The sequence below is a fragment of the Pezoporus occidentalis genome, unplaced genomic scaffold (assembly GCF_034315485.1).
Source record: "Pezoporus occidentalis ecotype Australia unplaced genomic scaffold, CSIRO_AGI_Poc_V1 ctg10, whole genome shotgun sequence".
NCBI lineage: Eukaryota > Metazoa > Chordata > Aves > Psittaciformes > Psittacidae > Pezoporus > Pezoporus occidentalis.
In genome coordinates this window covers 1,519,537-1,534,224 of record NW_026912779.1, presented here as the reverse complement: position 1 = coordinate 1,534,224, position 14,688 = coordinate 1,519,537, and the positions used below count along the sequence as shown (strand labels likewise).

The 14,688-nt window shown below is 41.3% G+C and overlaps 1 protein-coding gene and 2 long non-coding RNA genes across 4 annotated transcripts in view; 1 reads left to right on the top strand and 2 right to left on the bottom strand.

The window, feature by feature from the left end:
• ACYP2 (acylphosphatase 2) overlaps positions 1-4,199 on the bottom strand; it is a 44,950-nt gene extending 40,751 nt beyond the window's left edge. Inside the window, exons 1-3 of the mRNA XM_062608982.1 lie at positions 4,080-4,199; positions 3,563-3,579; positions 1,837-1,946 (exon numbers count right to left, since the gene is read on the bottom strand). Of these exons, the coding sequence (XP_062464966.1) occupies positions 1,837-1,946; positions 3,563-3,579; positions 4,080-4,149 (197 nt within the window). The 5' untranslated portion in view covers positions 4,150-4,199. The remainder of the gene's footprint in view (positions 1-1,836; positions 1,947-3,562; positions 3,580-4,079) is intronic.
• A 137-nt stretch (positions 4,200-4,336) lies between these two features.
• On the top strand, positions 4,337-14,339 carry LOC134158749 (uncharacterized). Of its 2 annotated transcripts, none has more exons than XR_009962892.1 (3): positions 4,337-4,546; positions 12,917-13,037; positions 14,200-14,339. It is a non-coding gene; the product is annotated as an uncharacterized LOC134158749 (long non-coding RNA). The 2 variants fall into 2 exon arrangements; XR_009962893.1 differs by lacking the exon at positions 4,337-4,546 and adding an exon at positions 5,389-5,525.
• Positions 5,549-8,460, bottom strand: LOC134158746 (uncharacterized). Its single transcript, XR_009962888.1, has 3 exons — positions 7,302-8,460; positions 6,387-6,454; positions 5,549-5,893 (listed from the first exon to the last, which is right to left on the bottom strand). It is a non-coding gene; the product is annotated as an uncharacterized LOC134158746 (long non-coding RNA).
• Positions 14,340-14,688: the final 349 nt, after the last annotated feature.

The following is a 14,688-nucleotide window of genomic DNA, read 5'->3' as shown; positions in this document are numbered from 1 at the left end:
CAAAGTAGCTGTTCAGACACAACAGCTCCCTTTTCACGTGGAAGTTCACCTATTTAACGCCCAAAATAAACTCACTACCTTTCCAATGTACTGAAGCACATACAGGGAGCAAGGAAAAGTGAGCTCTTCTTGCTCCATTTCTCCTGTTTTCTACTTCAGCATCCCCCATTTAATCATCTGTATCTCAAGGCATACTTCAAAATCATACTTCAACATTGTGACATTCTTCCCACATCAAAAGAAAACACTGATTTCCAGCATGAAATGAAGCAGCAGCAACTAAACCCAACTTTTTTTTTGCTCTGAATATCAAACAGTGTACATCAAAAGTGTTAACACTTTGTCACAATCCACCTTGTTGACCCTACTTTGGATTGTGTAACAGTGAAAAATAAACCTTTCTATTTCCTTTTGGGATAGTCTGCACGCCAACACACCTCTGGGCATAAGCCTAGTCTCGTTTAACTTTGCAGCTCTTCTGTGAGATCCCCTATTACACACACAGATTTTGTGTTGGGGTAAGCACAGTTTCCATTCAATCCCATTGACACAAACAGGAAAGGGAAAAGGATGGATGATAACACTGTTCTGCAGCAATCCTAGTTCATGCAAACACAAGAACTACCAGGAGCTAAGCTGTGCTTTCACTTGAACCTGCTTAATGACAATAAATCAACTGACTAGAAAGTTTTATATTCAAAGCACTCCAACAAAAAGAAACCAGATCCAGATTTCTCACATGTTCGTCTTCAGTGTTCTAAATTAACTAGAGAGATGGCACCAAGATACCGAATTCACACACTATTTAGATGAGGCTATTAAAGTTCTTCCAGAAAGTATAAACTTGATCTAGGAAAACAACTGATATTTCTCTGGCTTTGTAAATGTTTTGCAACCCAAGATAAGCAACCTAATGCTAAGCTCAAAACCAAAGAAAATTACTACAAATGCATCTGTCACATTATATAATCACATACAAATCTCTTCAGCAGAAAGCATAACACTATTTTCTCTGCAGAAAGCCAACTTCACATTAGTCAAGTTCAGTTTTGAAGCAATTCCTTTATCAGAACTGGCAGAATTTGCCCCCCCCCCCCCCCCAATGAAGCTCGACAAAGGGAAGTTTTACCATCACTCATTCTTTGCTGACAGAAACCACTGAAGGAATTTTAAAAGACTCCAAACAATCTCCCTATACACACTTGCAAAAATTGATAGTCAGAAGCCACTGAACTTGGCTTTGTATTTTTCCAGGCATCATTTCCATAGAGTTATAGCTTTAAGCTTTTGGAAACTTGCAATAAACAAAATCATTAACTATTCTTTCAGAGACACCAAAGCATTTCAAACTTTATTTCCAGGTGATAAACTACAGACCCTTGCTGCAGTGTGTATTTTGGATTCATATTTTTAAGTCAGAAAAAAAAAAAAAAATCATATTTGAACAGAGTTTCCTTTAAACTGATTTAAGTAAAGAAGTTCTCACTCTGTTCCTTACCAGAGAAGTAATGAAGAATTAAAAATGAGGTCTTTGCTCACTTGTATCAATAAAAGCTTTTTTTCTTCTTTTCACAGGAAAAGAGCATATTAGGGGAATACTCTGAAACCACATGACATTTAGAAATTAAAACTGGCAGATGCTACACACCATTTTTGAAGCTTAAAGACATTTTGTACGGCTTAAAAAAGAACGCATCTCTTTAACTCTTCAAAACTAAAACTGATGATTCAAAGTGCTGTTAAACTACTGACATATGGCTCTACTTGTCACTTTGTATTAAAAATGCTGCTGTATGTGACTATGGTGAAACTAGGAAAAAACACAAAAATACTTACATTGCATTTACTTTATCTTCTGGGCCCTGAACTTGGCCTGTTACAGTTCCTTGACTGGTATTTTTAACCCAGCCAACCACTCCTAACTTCGCCGCTTCCTGTTCCGTGTACTGATTCACAAAATAATGAAAGAGGACAGTCAGTGTCAGCACATACACCACACATATATCACTTAAACCCCCACTTTCATAGCTCATTTTCACAGCTTTAAGACCTACACTTAAAAATCCACGATGATCATACTGAGGCATTAAGACGCTCCTGTCAGCTCTGAAGTTGCGGCAGAAGCAGCCAACTTTTGAACAAGAATGAGGTTTCACATATACATAAGAAATGTGAGTTAATTCCCACTTCCATTTTCACAGCTTTAAATACTTCTATTCAAAAAAAGAAATATACACATGATGGCTCCCACCAAGACATCACACTGCTCACAAAAGTCATCTTCCTCTATCACAGGTACATGCATACAAACCTCCTGATGGTGTGAGGCTTTCTTTCTTTACAGAGGCTGAAGTCTTGCTCCCTTATTTAGAAACTTTCAACAGTTTTGATCACAAAGAACTCTACTAATAGCACACTACTACCTTGTACCTACTCTATTCCTTTCTTTAGTTCCTATCACTGCTCATTTTCCTCTTCAACAATTACAGTGTCTAAACTCATTAAATTGGCTACATGAATAAACCTCAGTTTTTCTCCAGTTTTATTTTAAATCTTTTCCCCTTTAAAATTCTGCCCCAGCTGCTGCACTACTAAGAAAAATAAGGTCATTATATTGGTTTTCTAGTATTTTTGCAATACCACAACAGATTAGAATCATTTGCTCAGCTATTCACTTCTTGTGATAAAAGCAGGAACTTCCAAGTACATTGGTTTTTGAGGTGTGGGCTGAGTTTTTTTGTGGCAATACCCAAAACAGCACACAGATACCAGATGTGCATTATCAGCCTGTTTAGACACCAGTTCTAATGCCAACAGCCAAGCTTCAGGTTAATATGATTACATTTGAAAAGGCAAAACAAATTTCAGGGTAATTTAGCCAATGAAAAGGCATTACTAATTATGAAGAGCATTTTTCAAGAGGATTATGAGCAGTTTGTCCATGCTAACTTGTCCAAAAGCAACTTTTAGGTCTTACATTAAGTGTAGTCCACTATTCCCAGATAACAAGCTGTTCCTATTGGAAATGTGCCTTCTTGTTTCTTAGGTTACTGTGAAATTCAAAACTACCTGCTGCACATTCAGAGCTGGAGGAGATATTCAGCTGGAATACGAGCCACAGACTGCGTGCTTGTAGTACACCATTACCAGGAAACACAATGAGTTTCTTAAATACAAGAATGATAATTGCAATTTAAAAAGATTAAATTGGAACACATTCTTTCAGAAGCCAGCATCAAAAATTTCAGGCTTAACCTTTCCAAAGATTAACTTGTTATAACATCCTTGTGGCCGCACTGTCACAAGAAACCCAAACACAACCTTTAGATACTGTACAAACAAGCAACACGTTTAAACCTTTTAAAAATCCATTTTAATGTAACAGTAATAGAAAACAAACGTATTTTTCCCCCTTTAAACCCACTTGCACTACTCAGCCTTCTGACCTGGAACTCAAGAGTTCAGCTTGGATATATTTACACTCTACCGACCTGCTGCTGTATTTTTAGCACTGGAAATACTATACTGTAAAGTAGAGCTGGTAAATCAGACATTGCCTTACCATCCTGAAACAAACACCTGGAAAGGAAGGAAAAACACAGTAAAACAGTTTGAAGGAATGCCACTTTCGGGAATTTCGCTTCATATGTATGTATCTTATTGTACATCTAAGTCACCTGCGGTCATTTCTCACAGAAGTTTTAAGGAGGAGTTACTGAATTTTAACATTGGGCAAAGTCTATGGAGCTTGGGTACAAGCTGGCCTTGAGCCTCCCCCCCTCGGCGAACGACTACTTCCATTAGCGCAGACAGCACATGCAGCTTTAACGAAGACGTTAAAGAAATCGCCTTTGACTTCATTTTCACCTAAGTTTTGGTGCCTAAGCCGGGAGGCGGCGGCATTCCCACACAACCGCGCTGACAGAAGGTGCTTTGGGCAGACCGGCCTGTGCTCTGCATGGAACCGGGGAACCTCACACTGGGGACACATTCACCCCTCATTCCACCGCCGCCTCGGCGCATGCGCGGCTCCCGGCGCCGCTCACCGCCCGCCCATTGCCCCGTCCCCGTCTCTTCACCTTGCACTCGCCCGAACACTTCGTAATCCACCGACTTGAGCGCGCCGGAGGCCTTGGCCACGGCGGACATGGCAGCCGCTGCCGCCGGGAACAGCCGCTGCTCGCTGCGCTCCGGACCGCGGCCGAGCGACGGCACCCGGACGGGAGCGCGCAAGGCTCAAGCTTCCCGCGTTCGCGGCCGCCTCACGCCTAAGGGGGCGGTGTGGGGGGGGGGCATGAACCCCACACACAAACACACCGGGGCGGTCTGTGAGGGACGCGGCCCCGCAGCGCTGAGGGGAGAGCAGGCAAGGGCGGCGTGTCCCGAGGAGCAGCGGGCCCTGTAAGGCCGTGAAGGCGGTGTACCTCTTGTATTTGAGGTCAGAACAGCGTCAAGAGAGGAAGGGTTCGGACGAGGCTGCCTCCTCGTTGAGGGCCGCAGCAGTAGGCGTCTGCGCCCAGCTGGGCTTCCCCATCTCAGGCATCAGGTAACCAGCCAGGGATATACAGGGATTATTAAAACACGAAATATTTCACATACGTGGCTGAACTGAGGTAATTTTGACTGATAAAGCGGAAAGTTAAGCAGTTGAAAGCTAAAACGTACAGGAAAAGCAGGGCCAGCGAGAGGCTGGGCTCCTCATCTGGCACAGCATGAGGCGAGATGCAAGCTCACCTCCTGCAAGCTGTTCAGCAAACCTTCAGTGGTACCTATTAGTGCTCCTGTTTTCATTAGCAAGCCTTCCCAGAAGCATTGACATGTAATTTCTTTTGCGTAGATGCTACATGTGCAAAAAAAAGAGAGCAGAAATTGGTTGTTCAATGGGCTGAGTCTCCAACCAACCACCACAGAGATCTTTACGTTTTCTGTCTGCTTGCAGTTTAATCCCCCCTCGTTTGCCTTTCCTGAAACATTGAAGTGTTTTCAGGCAGAATCCTACAACTTATAATCAACTTCAGAGGATGAGCTCAGCCTGCCCTTACCAACACAACAGCAGGTGAACTGTGACTTTACACTAAAAGTCATTTGCTGTCTCCATTAGGCAATTCCCTCCCACACACCACTTCATGTCCTAGCAGTAATGCAGCATAACCCTTTGGTTAACTTAAGGGTTGCTTATCTGCTTGGAACTCAAAACAAGAGGGCTGTTAATAGATAGCAAAACATGAAATTGTTTTCCTGAGCACATCAGTTAACGAGGGAAACAACATTCAAGCCAGTACAGAACAAAACTACTCAGAAGACTTCCAGTACCACAGGGAACAGGAAGAGAATGGACAAAGTTTCATCGTTTGCTTTAACTGCACAACCTTTGCCTTGGCAGGGATTATATATTTTGCTAGTGGTGCATCAGCACCATTTTGTTTTTGAGGAGGAGGATTCTACAGAAAGAGGAGCGGAATACAGCAGAGACGGAAAGTCCTCTGTCATTTGCTGCCATCTATCAGCAGTGAAGAGCAAGACAGGTAAAAAGTAAACGTACAATAGAGCCTATTTACAGTACAAAGCATTGTAACACAAGCCTTTAAACCAGAACTTGTTCTGGTATGATTACACTGTCCTATGTGCAGATTCCAGTACTGGCAATGTCAGCCTTTGTTTTAGCAAGAGAATCTTTGACGTTTCAAGTTGAGTTCTCAATGTCACTCAGGTCTCCTCCTTTCTGCACTGGCTTGTTCTCAGCATGGGGACCCATTCCTGTGCCTGTCTTTGAGAGCTTCCAGGCTCAGAGATACTCTCATCTTCTGTCTTCCTATTGTTATTGTCCTTTTTTCTGACAAGTCTGTTTAAGATTTTTGCCTTTGTTTGCCATAAGAACCTTTTGCCACTCTCCCTACACAAATCCGAGTTTTTCATTATTTTCACCATACAGAGCCTGAAGAACTCCAGAAGATGATCCCATGAAACATCTAATACTTTACAGTCAAAGTAATCAGTATTAGTTATCAAACAATATTCAAATACCCCAAGTAACAAGAGAGCTTTATCATATACTGTCACTAAATGGTTTGTGTTGGAAGGGAGCTTAAAGCTCACCCAGTTCCAACCCCTGCCACAGGCAGGGACCCCTTCCTGCAGCCCCTTTAGGCACTGAAGCTGCTCTAAGGTCTCCCCTTAAAGAGTCTTCTCTTCTCCAGGCTGAACCAGCCCAGCTCTCTCAGCCTGTCTATCAAGAAATGTAGACACTCTCTGTGAAATCAATGAGGTTTACCCCATTTTCAGCTGGTTACTCGGGGGGGGGGGGGGGGGGGGGGGGCAGCTAAGAAGAATTGGCTGGTTACACATCCTAAAGCTACAGGCAATTGTAACAAATGCTGAACACCTACCTCTGTCAAGGCATAAGATATATTCTTTGATTATACTGCAGAGGAATGCAAATGACTAAGAAAATTTCCTGCAACAAACCTTTAGAATGAACTTGAGGGTGAACAAAAAAACGTAATGCCATAAGATCTGTAAATCATCTGAAGATGAAATAGTCTTTCAGACTGCTGCCAGCTTTGCTATAACCACATGTTGGATTCAGTTTGCTACGAGTAAATACAGGTGACCCTTTTTATTACTAAAACAAAGCAGCAACAGTCATGATAAATACCTGAGTGAGACATTCATGGCTGCAGTGAATGAATTTGTGATGATCATTATGGTGCCAGTTTGTTCTGGCCTGTGGTATGCTCACAGCAATCCCCTTTTTAAGATTCATCTCCTATTTCACCATCCTAATTTCACTTTTCTGATCACTACATATCCTTATTAATTCATGAATGTGCTAGCCAACTTTTGTTCGTCTCCTTCAGAAGTCATTGTTTTGTGCTCATACAGATTGGCTTCTACTACCAGCACAGTGTTACCTAGGAACAACTATTACTACAACTTAAGCTTTCACAGAAGGGCTTCTTTATTCTGAAGGCTGCTTAGAAAGGTGCTTTATTTGGCAAGTTTCTTGAAATTGGGGAAAACTCTATTGTTAATAGGGCCAATATGACCACTAGGTCATCTGCCTCTACTCTGAGCAGTAACCCTTTAAGAAATCCTGCCAGTACTTGCTCCAAGTGCAGGAAAAGTTTTCCCACTACTCTGTTTTTAATCATAACATAAAAAAAGGATATATTTAAGAATATCATTATTTGAAAACACCAAGAACCTACTACATTGCAGCCAAACATCAGGGAACAGCACTACTGCTGCTACAAAAGGAGACAAGGGTGGCCCTAACACTTAGTGACACAGTCATAGAGTACCTGAGCAGGGCCAGCAGAGCCAAGCACTAGTAGCAGGATCCATCCAGAAGCAGCAGAAAAACCAGAAACACACCTACAACATAGAAATAAGAGGCATCCTAGAGATAAGGCTGAAGACAGAGCTGAAGATTAATTCACCTATGATTTATGAGAAATGAATGTGCTCAGCCCTGAGCTTAAATGGAGTTCCTGGAGCAAGGAGCTGAGGGGGTGTGGTTGGGTCCCAGGTGGGGCTGGTCAGGGCAGTTAGAGCTATTGATGCCCTTGACACTGACCACTATCAATAACAACTGTTTGATAAAAGAATCTATTACTTATCAAGCTTTTGCTTTGGTTGTTAAAGTTATTTTGAAAGTTGTAGCTTCATTATTTATGCTGTTTGTTCATCTCTGGCACAGAATGGTTGGAGCAGCATTAAAACCTTATTTCCCTTCAATACTTACCACTACTCCTGCCTTCTTTCTGTGTGGCTGTCACCTCACACCCCCATATCCACTCAAGGTTTTCCACTCCTAAAGCTACTATCTTTAGCGTACACACAATATCCCATCAGGCACATAACCTCCCACCTCACTGTCTTAATTCATCCCTCAGCTTGTAACTATGCTGCTATTTTTCTGCACCATTTTAATTTAAATGGATCCTCCTCAGTCCTGTCTGTGGTTGCATTTCTGCCCTCCTGCTACCTTTTTGTAGAGTTTCTTACACAATCTACAAACTGTTAACATTCCTGCCTTTTCTTTGGCATTCTGGATCTCTCACCATCAACTTCCTAGCTGATATCTTCAGTTGTATATTTTCTTAAGAATTTTTAATATTTGGGCACTCTGTTTTATCACTCTGTTTATCTGAACTAAGCTCTAAACCTGATTCACTTGTTGGTCCCCAGCTGATTTTGATGAGTGATTTCCAAAGGATGCCAAAGCCTCTAGATACAAAGAGCTACTGCTGTTGTTGCCTGGTTATTGCTGTTACCTAGGGAGCACTGAGCACCCAGGAAGAGGGTTAGAAGCTATGAAAGCTTAGCTTGTCTTTTCTAGCTTCTCTTCTTGCTTGTTTTCCATCAAATGCAATATGTATTTGTCTCTGGGTTTTATTCTTTAAAATAATGCCCTGTCCTTCCTTTATGCTTGCTTCTTCAAGCAAAATGGCTCTCTACTTTTTTCACTGGCCTTCCTCTTTCCCTTATCACAGTTTCTTTTCATAAATTGTATTCACGCTCATTACTTCTGAATAAAAAGTAATAGGATTTCCATTTTTACACCATTTGTTTCATGCTTGTACAAACTTCTTCAGGGTCTTTATTTTGTTGTCTCATTTAAATTGTATCTAAATATACAAAAACTTTTTGAAGGTTTAATCTTGACCAACTGTTCAGTAAGATATGGCCTTGCTTCATCCTGTCAGTAGCTGTTGTATTTTCCTTCGCTGTAAAGATGAGATTTAGAAGCCTGAAGGACAAGACAGACACACAGTGGGATTCTTGAAGTGCCTTAGCCTGCCTTCTTCAGTACAAAATGTAAAACAATGGTTTGTTGCAAAACTAACAAATGGAAATGTTCTAATCATGCAGAAATAAATGCTAAATAACTTTCATTACCTAAACTGTAGCAAAGACAGTGAAGGGTTTCTAACCTGTAAGGGGTTTGCCAGGGCCATTACCAATAGCCATGAGCAGCTGCTTTAGAGGAAATTAAAAATCAAGTGGAGTGGTTGTTAAAGTGTCAACTGAAGTAAAGATTTAAGCTTAGATACTTTCCATACAGTATATTCATATACTATAGAGAGTCTAAGCCCTCTGCAGAAAAGTGTAGAAAAAAGAGTGTGTGTGAAGAGAGAGCATTTAGATACAAGTTAACAAGCCAAAAAAGCAAAGTAGTGTTTGGCAAAAACCAAAGTCTCATGTTAAAATAGAACACCACAGGAGGAAACAGTTTTCTTTAGCTGCATCATAAATGCAAAATTACTTTGTACTGTAGAACTGCAAAACTTGAAAATCAAGCATGTAAATTTTAGAGAATCTTAGAGAATGAGCTACCTGGTTACTTATATTGTAATTATACAATGTGTATACAATAGTGTAACCTAGAGAAAAGTGTTAACTGAATGGTTGAAAAAACTACTGTGTTCAGTTTTGGAAGAGGAAAAATACAGATGAAAGATTGCTGAAGTAATAATGCATGGACAAAAATCACAATTGTAGAACATTTGCTTGCTGGTTGACTGACTAAATACATTATAGATGTATCAACGGGACACCCATCACACAGGCAGGTGACTTGGCTACACCATTTGTTTCCTGACCCCACTCCAGCAATGTGACTGATGTGGGAGGACCCCACACCTGTGCCAAGGCCCACTGCAGCAAGTTCAGTGTTGTGCATAGGAGGGGTCATGCCCACACACATCACATTGCAGGACTACAGCCAAACCTTGCATGGATGGCACCTAAATTTGTCCCTCTCATGCTCTATAATCCTGGGCTGCTTATATAAAGGAGCTCAAGTTATATGGTGACAGATATGAAACTGTGAGCTAACAAACATGTAAAAGCAATGTGAGTCAGGAAGAAGTTGATTCTGCATGCAAACAGTGTCAAAAGTTCCTCAACTTAGCAAGCAGCTCTTTTGGAGTTGTCGTGATCTCTGTTTTACCTGAATTATCATTTATCAAATTGAAATGTCATGTTCCCTGATGTTTTACTGGAGACACCAGTGAGCTCCAAAGAACAGAAAGTGCAGAGGGACTGGGGCTCAGTGAAGAAGGGGAGCCCAGGCCTCCTTCTTACAGTTAGAAGGAGCACATGAGAAGTCTTAGTCACGTAGCTTGATAGGAGAGCAGGAAATTTATCTGACATTTTATTAAGTATCCATTCACAGAAAAGTCATTAAAATTTGGGGAAATACATTGACTGAGCTGCTGGTGCTGATTATATTTTCTCTTCTTATGCAATACACTGAGGGGGAGATGTGGTCATTTAAAGCAATTAGTTCTTTATTCCCTTTGAAATATGGGAAATTCAAGCACCACCCTTCCCACAGCCACTAGAACAATGATGTCAGATTTCGTGGAGGATTTAGGGCTATATAAAAGACCTAAGAAAGCACAAAGGAGTGTGGGCTGGGAAAGGAATGGTTCAGAATGGAGGTGGGTTGACAGCTGTTACGTTTTGCAGTTCTATGAAACAACTTGATTCATTCTCATTAGCTGCATTAACCCACCATTTCTTCTCAAAAGCAACAAAGAGAAACCCTAATTAGTGTTTCAGCATCTTGCCATGTGTTAGTGGAGCCTGTGTCATCAGGTATTTCAGTCCACTCTTGCTGAATTGATTACCACTTCAGTTCTTGGGACTGGATAGCTTCAAAAGCTTAATTTGGGCTGAAATAGATAAAATAGATATGCTATTATTACAGGGGTATCTGAGAACAAGTGATGTCCAGGCAGGTGCTGTTGGAGTGGGGGGTTGGAATAGCTTCTTAGATTTAGCAATAAATATTGGCATATTGTCATTTTAATTCAGACATTTCTCTGGGAACATAAATAGTCTGTTCCAAACATTTGCTTTAAGTTCCCATAATGCCGCCTCCTTAAACTGGTATATTGAATTATTATTTCTGCTAGAAAATTAAATGGTAAATTAGTAATAGCAATGAGAACAAGCTGACATGCTCATCTTGCTAAGATAAAAAGAGAGAAATCCTGAAGAGCACTAAGTCCATAGATTGCATCTATATTGTAACACAAAATCTCTCGGATGGTTTCATATGGTCCTTCTGTTCTCGTTTCATTGTCCCCCAGTAACAGGATCTTGTTCTGGTAAGAGTATGCTGACCAGTATCACAATCTTTGCCTGAAGAGGTGATGTTGCTGCATTCATGGTGTCCATCTGCCTGTTACGTCCCATATCTTTCTCCAGGTTTGAATCTGCTGGCTGACTCCAGTCAAATGAGGAAAGCATGTTTAAAAGACATTAACATGTAATGAATTTGGTGAAAATCAGCATCTGGATGAAGGAAGATGCTCTCTTGCCTCTGAAAGGTGGAATGAAGCTCTAGAAATACATACCACGTTATCTAGATGCAGCAGGCAACACTAATGCCTGCCATAGGTACGAAACAGACGCCTACAGTGGAGTCCTGCATACCCTCTCTTTTGTCCTAAGGTTGCTGCTGTCAGACCCAAACTTCCATCCATTCTTATACCATAAAAACATCAGTAGTTCTGATCAAATGGGAGGAATCAGCGTGGTTTTTGTAGCAATAATTCAAATCAACTTGAATGCTTTTGAGGAATCACTGGTTATATGGAAAAGGGTGATCTGGTGGATAGCAGTGTTTCTGGAGTTTTAAAAAGGTTTTGACAGAATCCTGTATGGAATTACTCTGAGCAGTGCCACTGTGAAGAACTATAGAAGTATTTCAGTAACTAAATGACTGGGCATGGAAAAGTCAGACTAAATTCAGTGTTATTAAACAAAGTCATGTGCTGAGCAAAGGCACTACAAACTATGCAAACACAGCTTGGTTTCTAAATGAGCCATTTATTATTCAAGAAACCAGTTCTGGAGTTAATGTGCAGAGTTTTATAAGATCAATGTAAGGCTCAGCAGCTGTCAAGGAAAACCCTTAGGAGAAGAATGTTAACTGAAAGCAAAACAGAAAATAACCCACAGGTCACTGTGCAAACCCTGGCTGTACCAAATACCCTGCTCTAGCCATTCCTCAGCCCAAAATCAGCAGAAAAGGCAACAGACAACATCAGTAAGGATGATCTGAAGCCTGAAACAGCTTCATATGTTGGAAGGCTAAGCAGAATAACACTATCCTCTGTCTTCTTGAGACAGAAGACTATTATCCTGTCCAGCAGAGGATACCACACAGGTCTGTGTAATCATAAATGGTCAATAGCCTCATTATTTCTCATATATGAGAACTCACGGGCATCACACAAAATACCAGGTAATATCTTTCTGGCAAACAAAGGGAACAACTTTTCTCACTGTGCATGAATGAGAAAATGCAGCTGCAGAACATCAATGCCAAAGCATAATGAGCTTAAAAAGCAGATGAAGGAGGGGATGAAAACCCGATTTAGCACTATTAAATGTGACAAAATAGCCTGTGACTCAGGACGTCTGTCTGTGAGCTGCACAAAATGGGAAGTGTGCAGAGGGGAAGTAAAATTGTATGAATGCCCAGTTCTTAGTCTTTAGTTCTTCGTTTTAGTCTTGTCACAGGAAACTGTTCTTTCATGTTTCTGCAGTAAAGACTGAGGTCAGCCTTAGAGAAACTGAAAGCTTTCCTAGAAAAAAAAAGAGATGTTTGCATGGGCTGGAAATAGAAAAAGGCACAGAGGCTGGGAATGGAATGGAAAAAGAGGGGAATATCTACAGTCTGAGTGCAGCAGCTGATGTGCTGCAGAGGTGTGTTCAGCAGTGAAAGCACATCAAGCTGTTACGCGCTCTGTCTGCTTGGTAACATCTCTGGTATGCCTGACACCACCCCAAATTCTCTTTCCTCCCAACTTCCCATTTCAAAATGCCCTGTTGTTCAGAGGTATTTGTTTGCTGGGGATTACCAGAGTGGCTCTGACCCAGTTTCTGTTGATTTCAGTGGCTGCCAGGCCTCCTGCTGATACCATTCCGGATGCTGATGACCAATCCCTCACTCAGACAAGGAGGCTGGAATCTCCAAGGACAAGTGTTTTTCCAACCATGTCTCATCAGACCTTTGGGTGAGCAGATTAATTCATAGGACAGTTATGGGATTTGAGGATGCATTTGGCAAAGCCAGGAAAGCATGAATCAGATTCTGCATTCATCCACTGCAGTACTGCTGAAAAAGAAAACACATGGGGGCTGCAAATAGTGGTATCGCTGTGAAGATGTAACAGTTAACACTACTGCATTGTCCTGCAGAGCTCTCTTTTGAGATTACAAACTCTCTTTTCTGTTTTTTTGTTCAAGACAGATTCTCTTTCTCGCTTGATTTTTTTAAGCCTCCTTAGTTCTTTCACCCACCCAGTTCTTGGTACTTTGCCCAACAGAAGGGCAGCTTCTGGCTTTATTCTAAATAGGGCTCAGTTTCCACTGGGCTTAGCCTTTAAGTTACAATATACAAATGTGGCAAAAGTGACTTTGCCCTCTCCTTGGGGTTTTTCTGGATTTCCAGTCCTATTGTGTTCCTTAATTAGAGCATTCCTTCTATCCTAAATGGCCTTTTTGACAGTTACAATTGCAAGAGGTTGTTATGAAGCCTTAAGTTACAGTCATTGTTTCACCTTGAACTGTACTTAATGGGACACCTGACTAGAATAAACCCACCAATTTACAGTTCCTTAAATTCCAGTTTTAGTCCCTGACACAGACACAATTATCCCTGTGTTACTAGGACATGGGCACAACCAACTTGTCACATTAGCCCAAATGAATGCTATTTATCATTCGTGTTTCATGTGAGCCTCTCCCAGGTTTGTTCATCTGCTGCTTGTCTCCGTAACACCCCCTGAGAGAAGCTGCTGCTTTAGAGGTGTGCCAAAAAGTCTACTGTGCAGATTCAATGCATAAAAGCCTGGGGCCAGAAGCAAAGTATGAATCATTCTTTAGCAGGAGAGAAAGGATTGGTGGCTTCAGGGAATGTTGAAGTGAGTTTGCCTCTCCTCCAGAATTCATAAATACTTAATGTCTCTGATCCACACATTGAAACAGTGAACACAAAATCCTCCTAAAGAGTTAAAGCCTAAACAACCACTTGAGCAAAGGCTGTGATAAACACAATTATTTGTGCTGAATGCTGCTTGAAACAAGATGGAAAACCTGAACAAGGGTTTTTGGCTGTTATTTGATTTATCCTGTGTTGGGAAAACAGATCTTATACTTTTTTCTTTATCTTTTTAGATAGACACTGCCATTTTCTTCTCCTAACTGGAACAACATGGAAGACCTTATATGTTCAGCTAATGCCTAATTCAAAAGTGGAGAGACTGCAGATATTTTAGGATGAGTAGTTCACAGCTTCCATCCATCAGTGAGATCCAAAGGGGTTTTGCAGGCTCTTCTAAAAGAAAATACAGTTTTCTAAAGCAAAGCAGCACTCTGCTGTGTGTGATACCCCACTGAAGTCAACAACAAGTGGGATACTATCAAACAAGTTGGTATTTCACAGTCTGTTCCTATTTTGAAAGATAAATCCTGCCCAGAGAAGTTACATAGGATTGCCTTTTAGCTCATGTAAGAACTGGAAAGAGACTAAAATGAGAGAACTGACAACTGCAGATGAAGCCCTTAAAGTGAGGTTTGCTACAACTCAGCTTTGGCAACCACAGAGTAGCTGCGTGAAACAGCAGTGTCCATGGTGAGCAGTGTTGCCATGGGACAGTGTTGCTC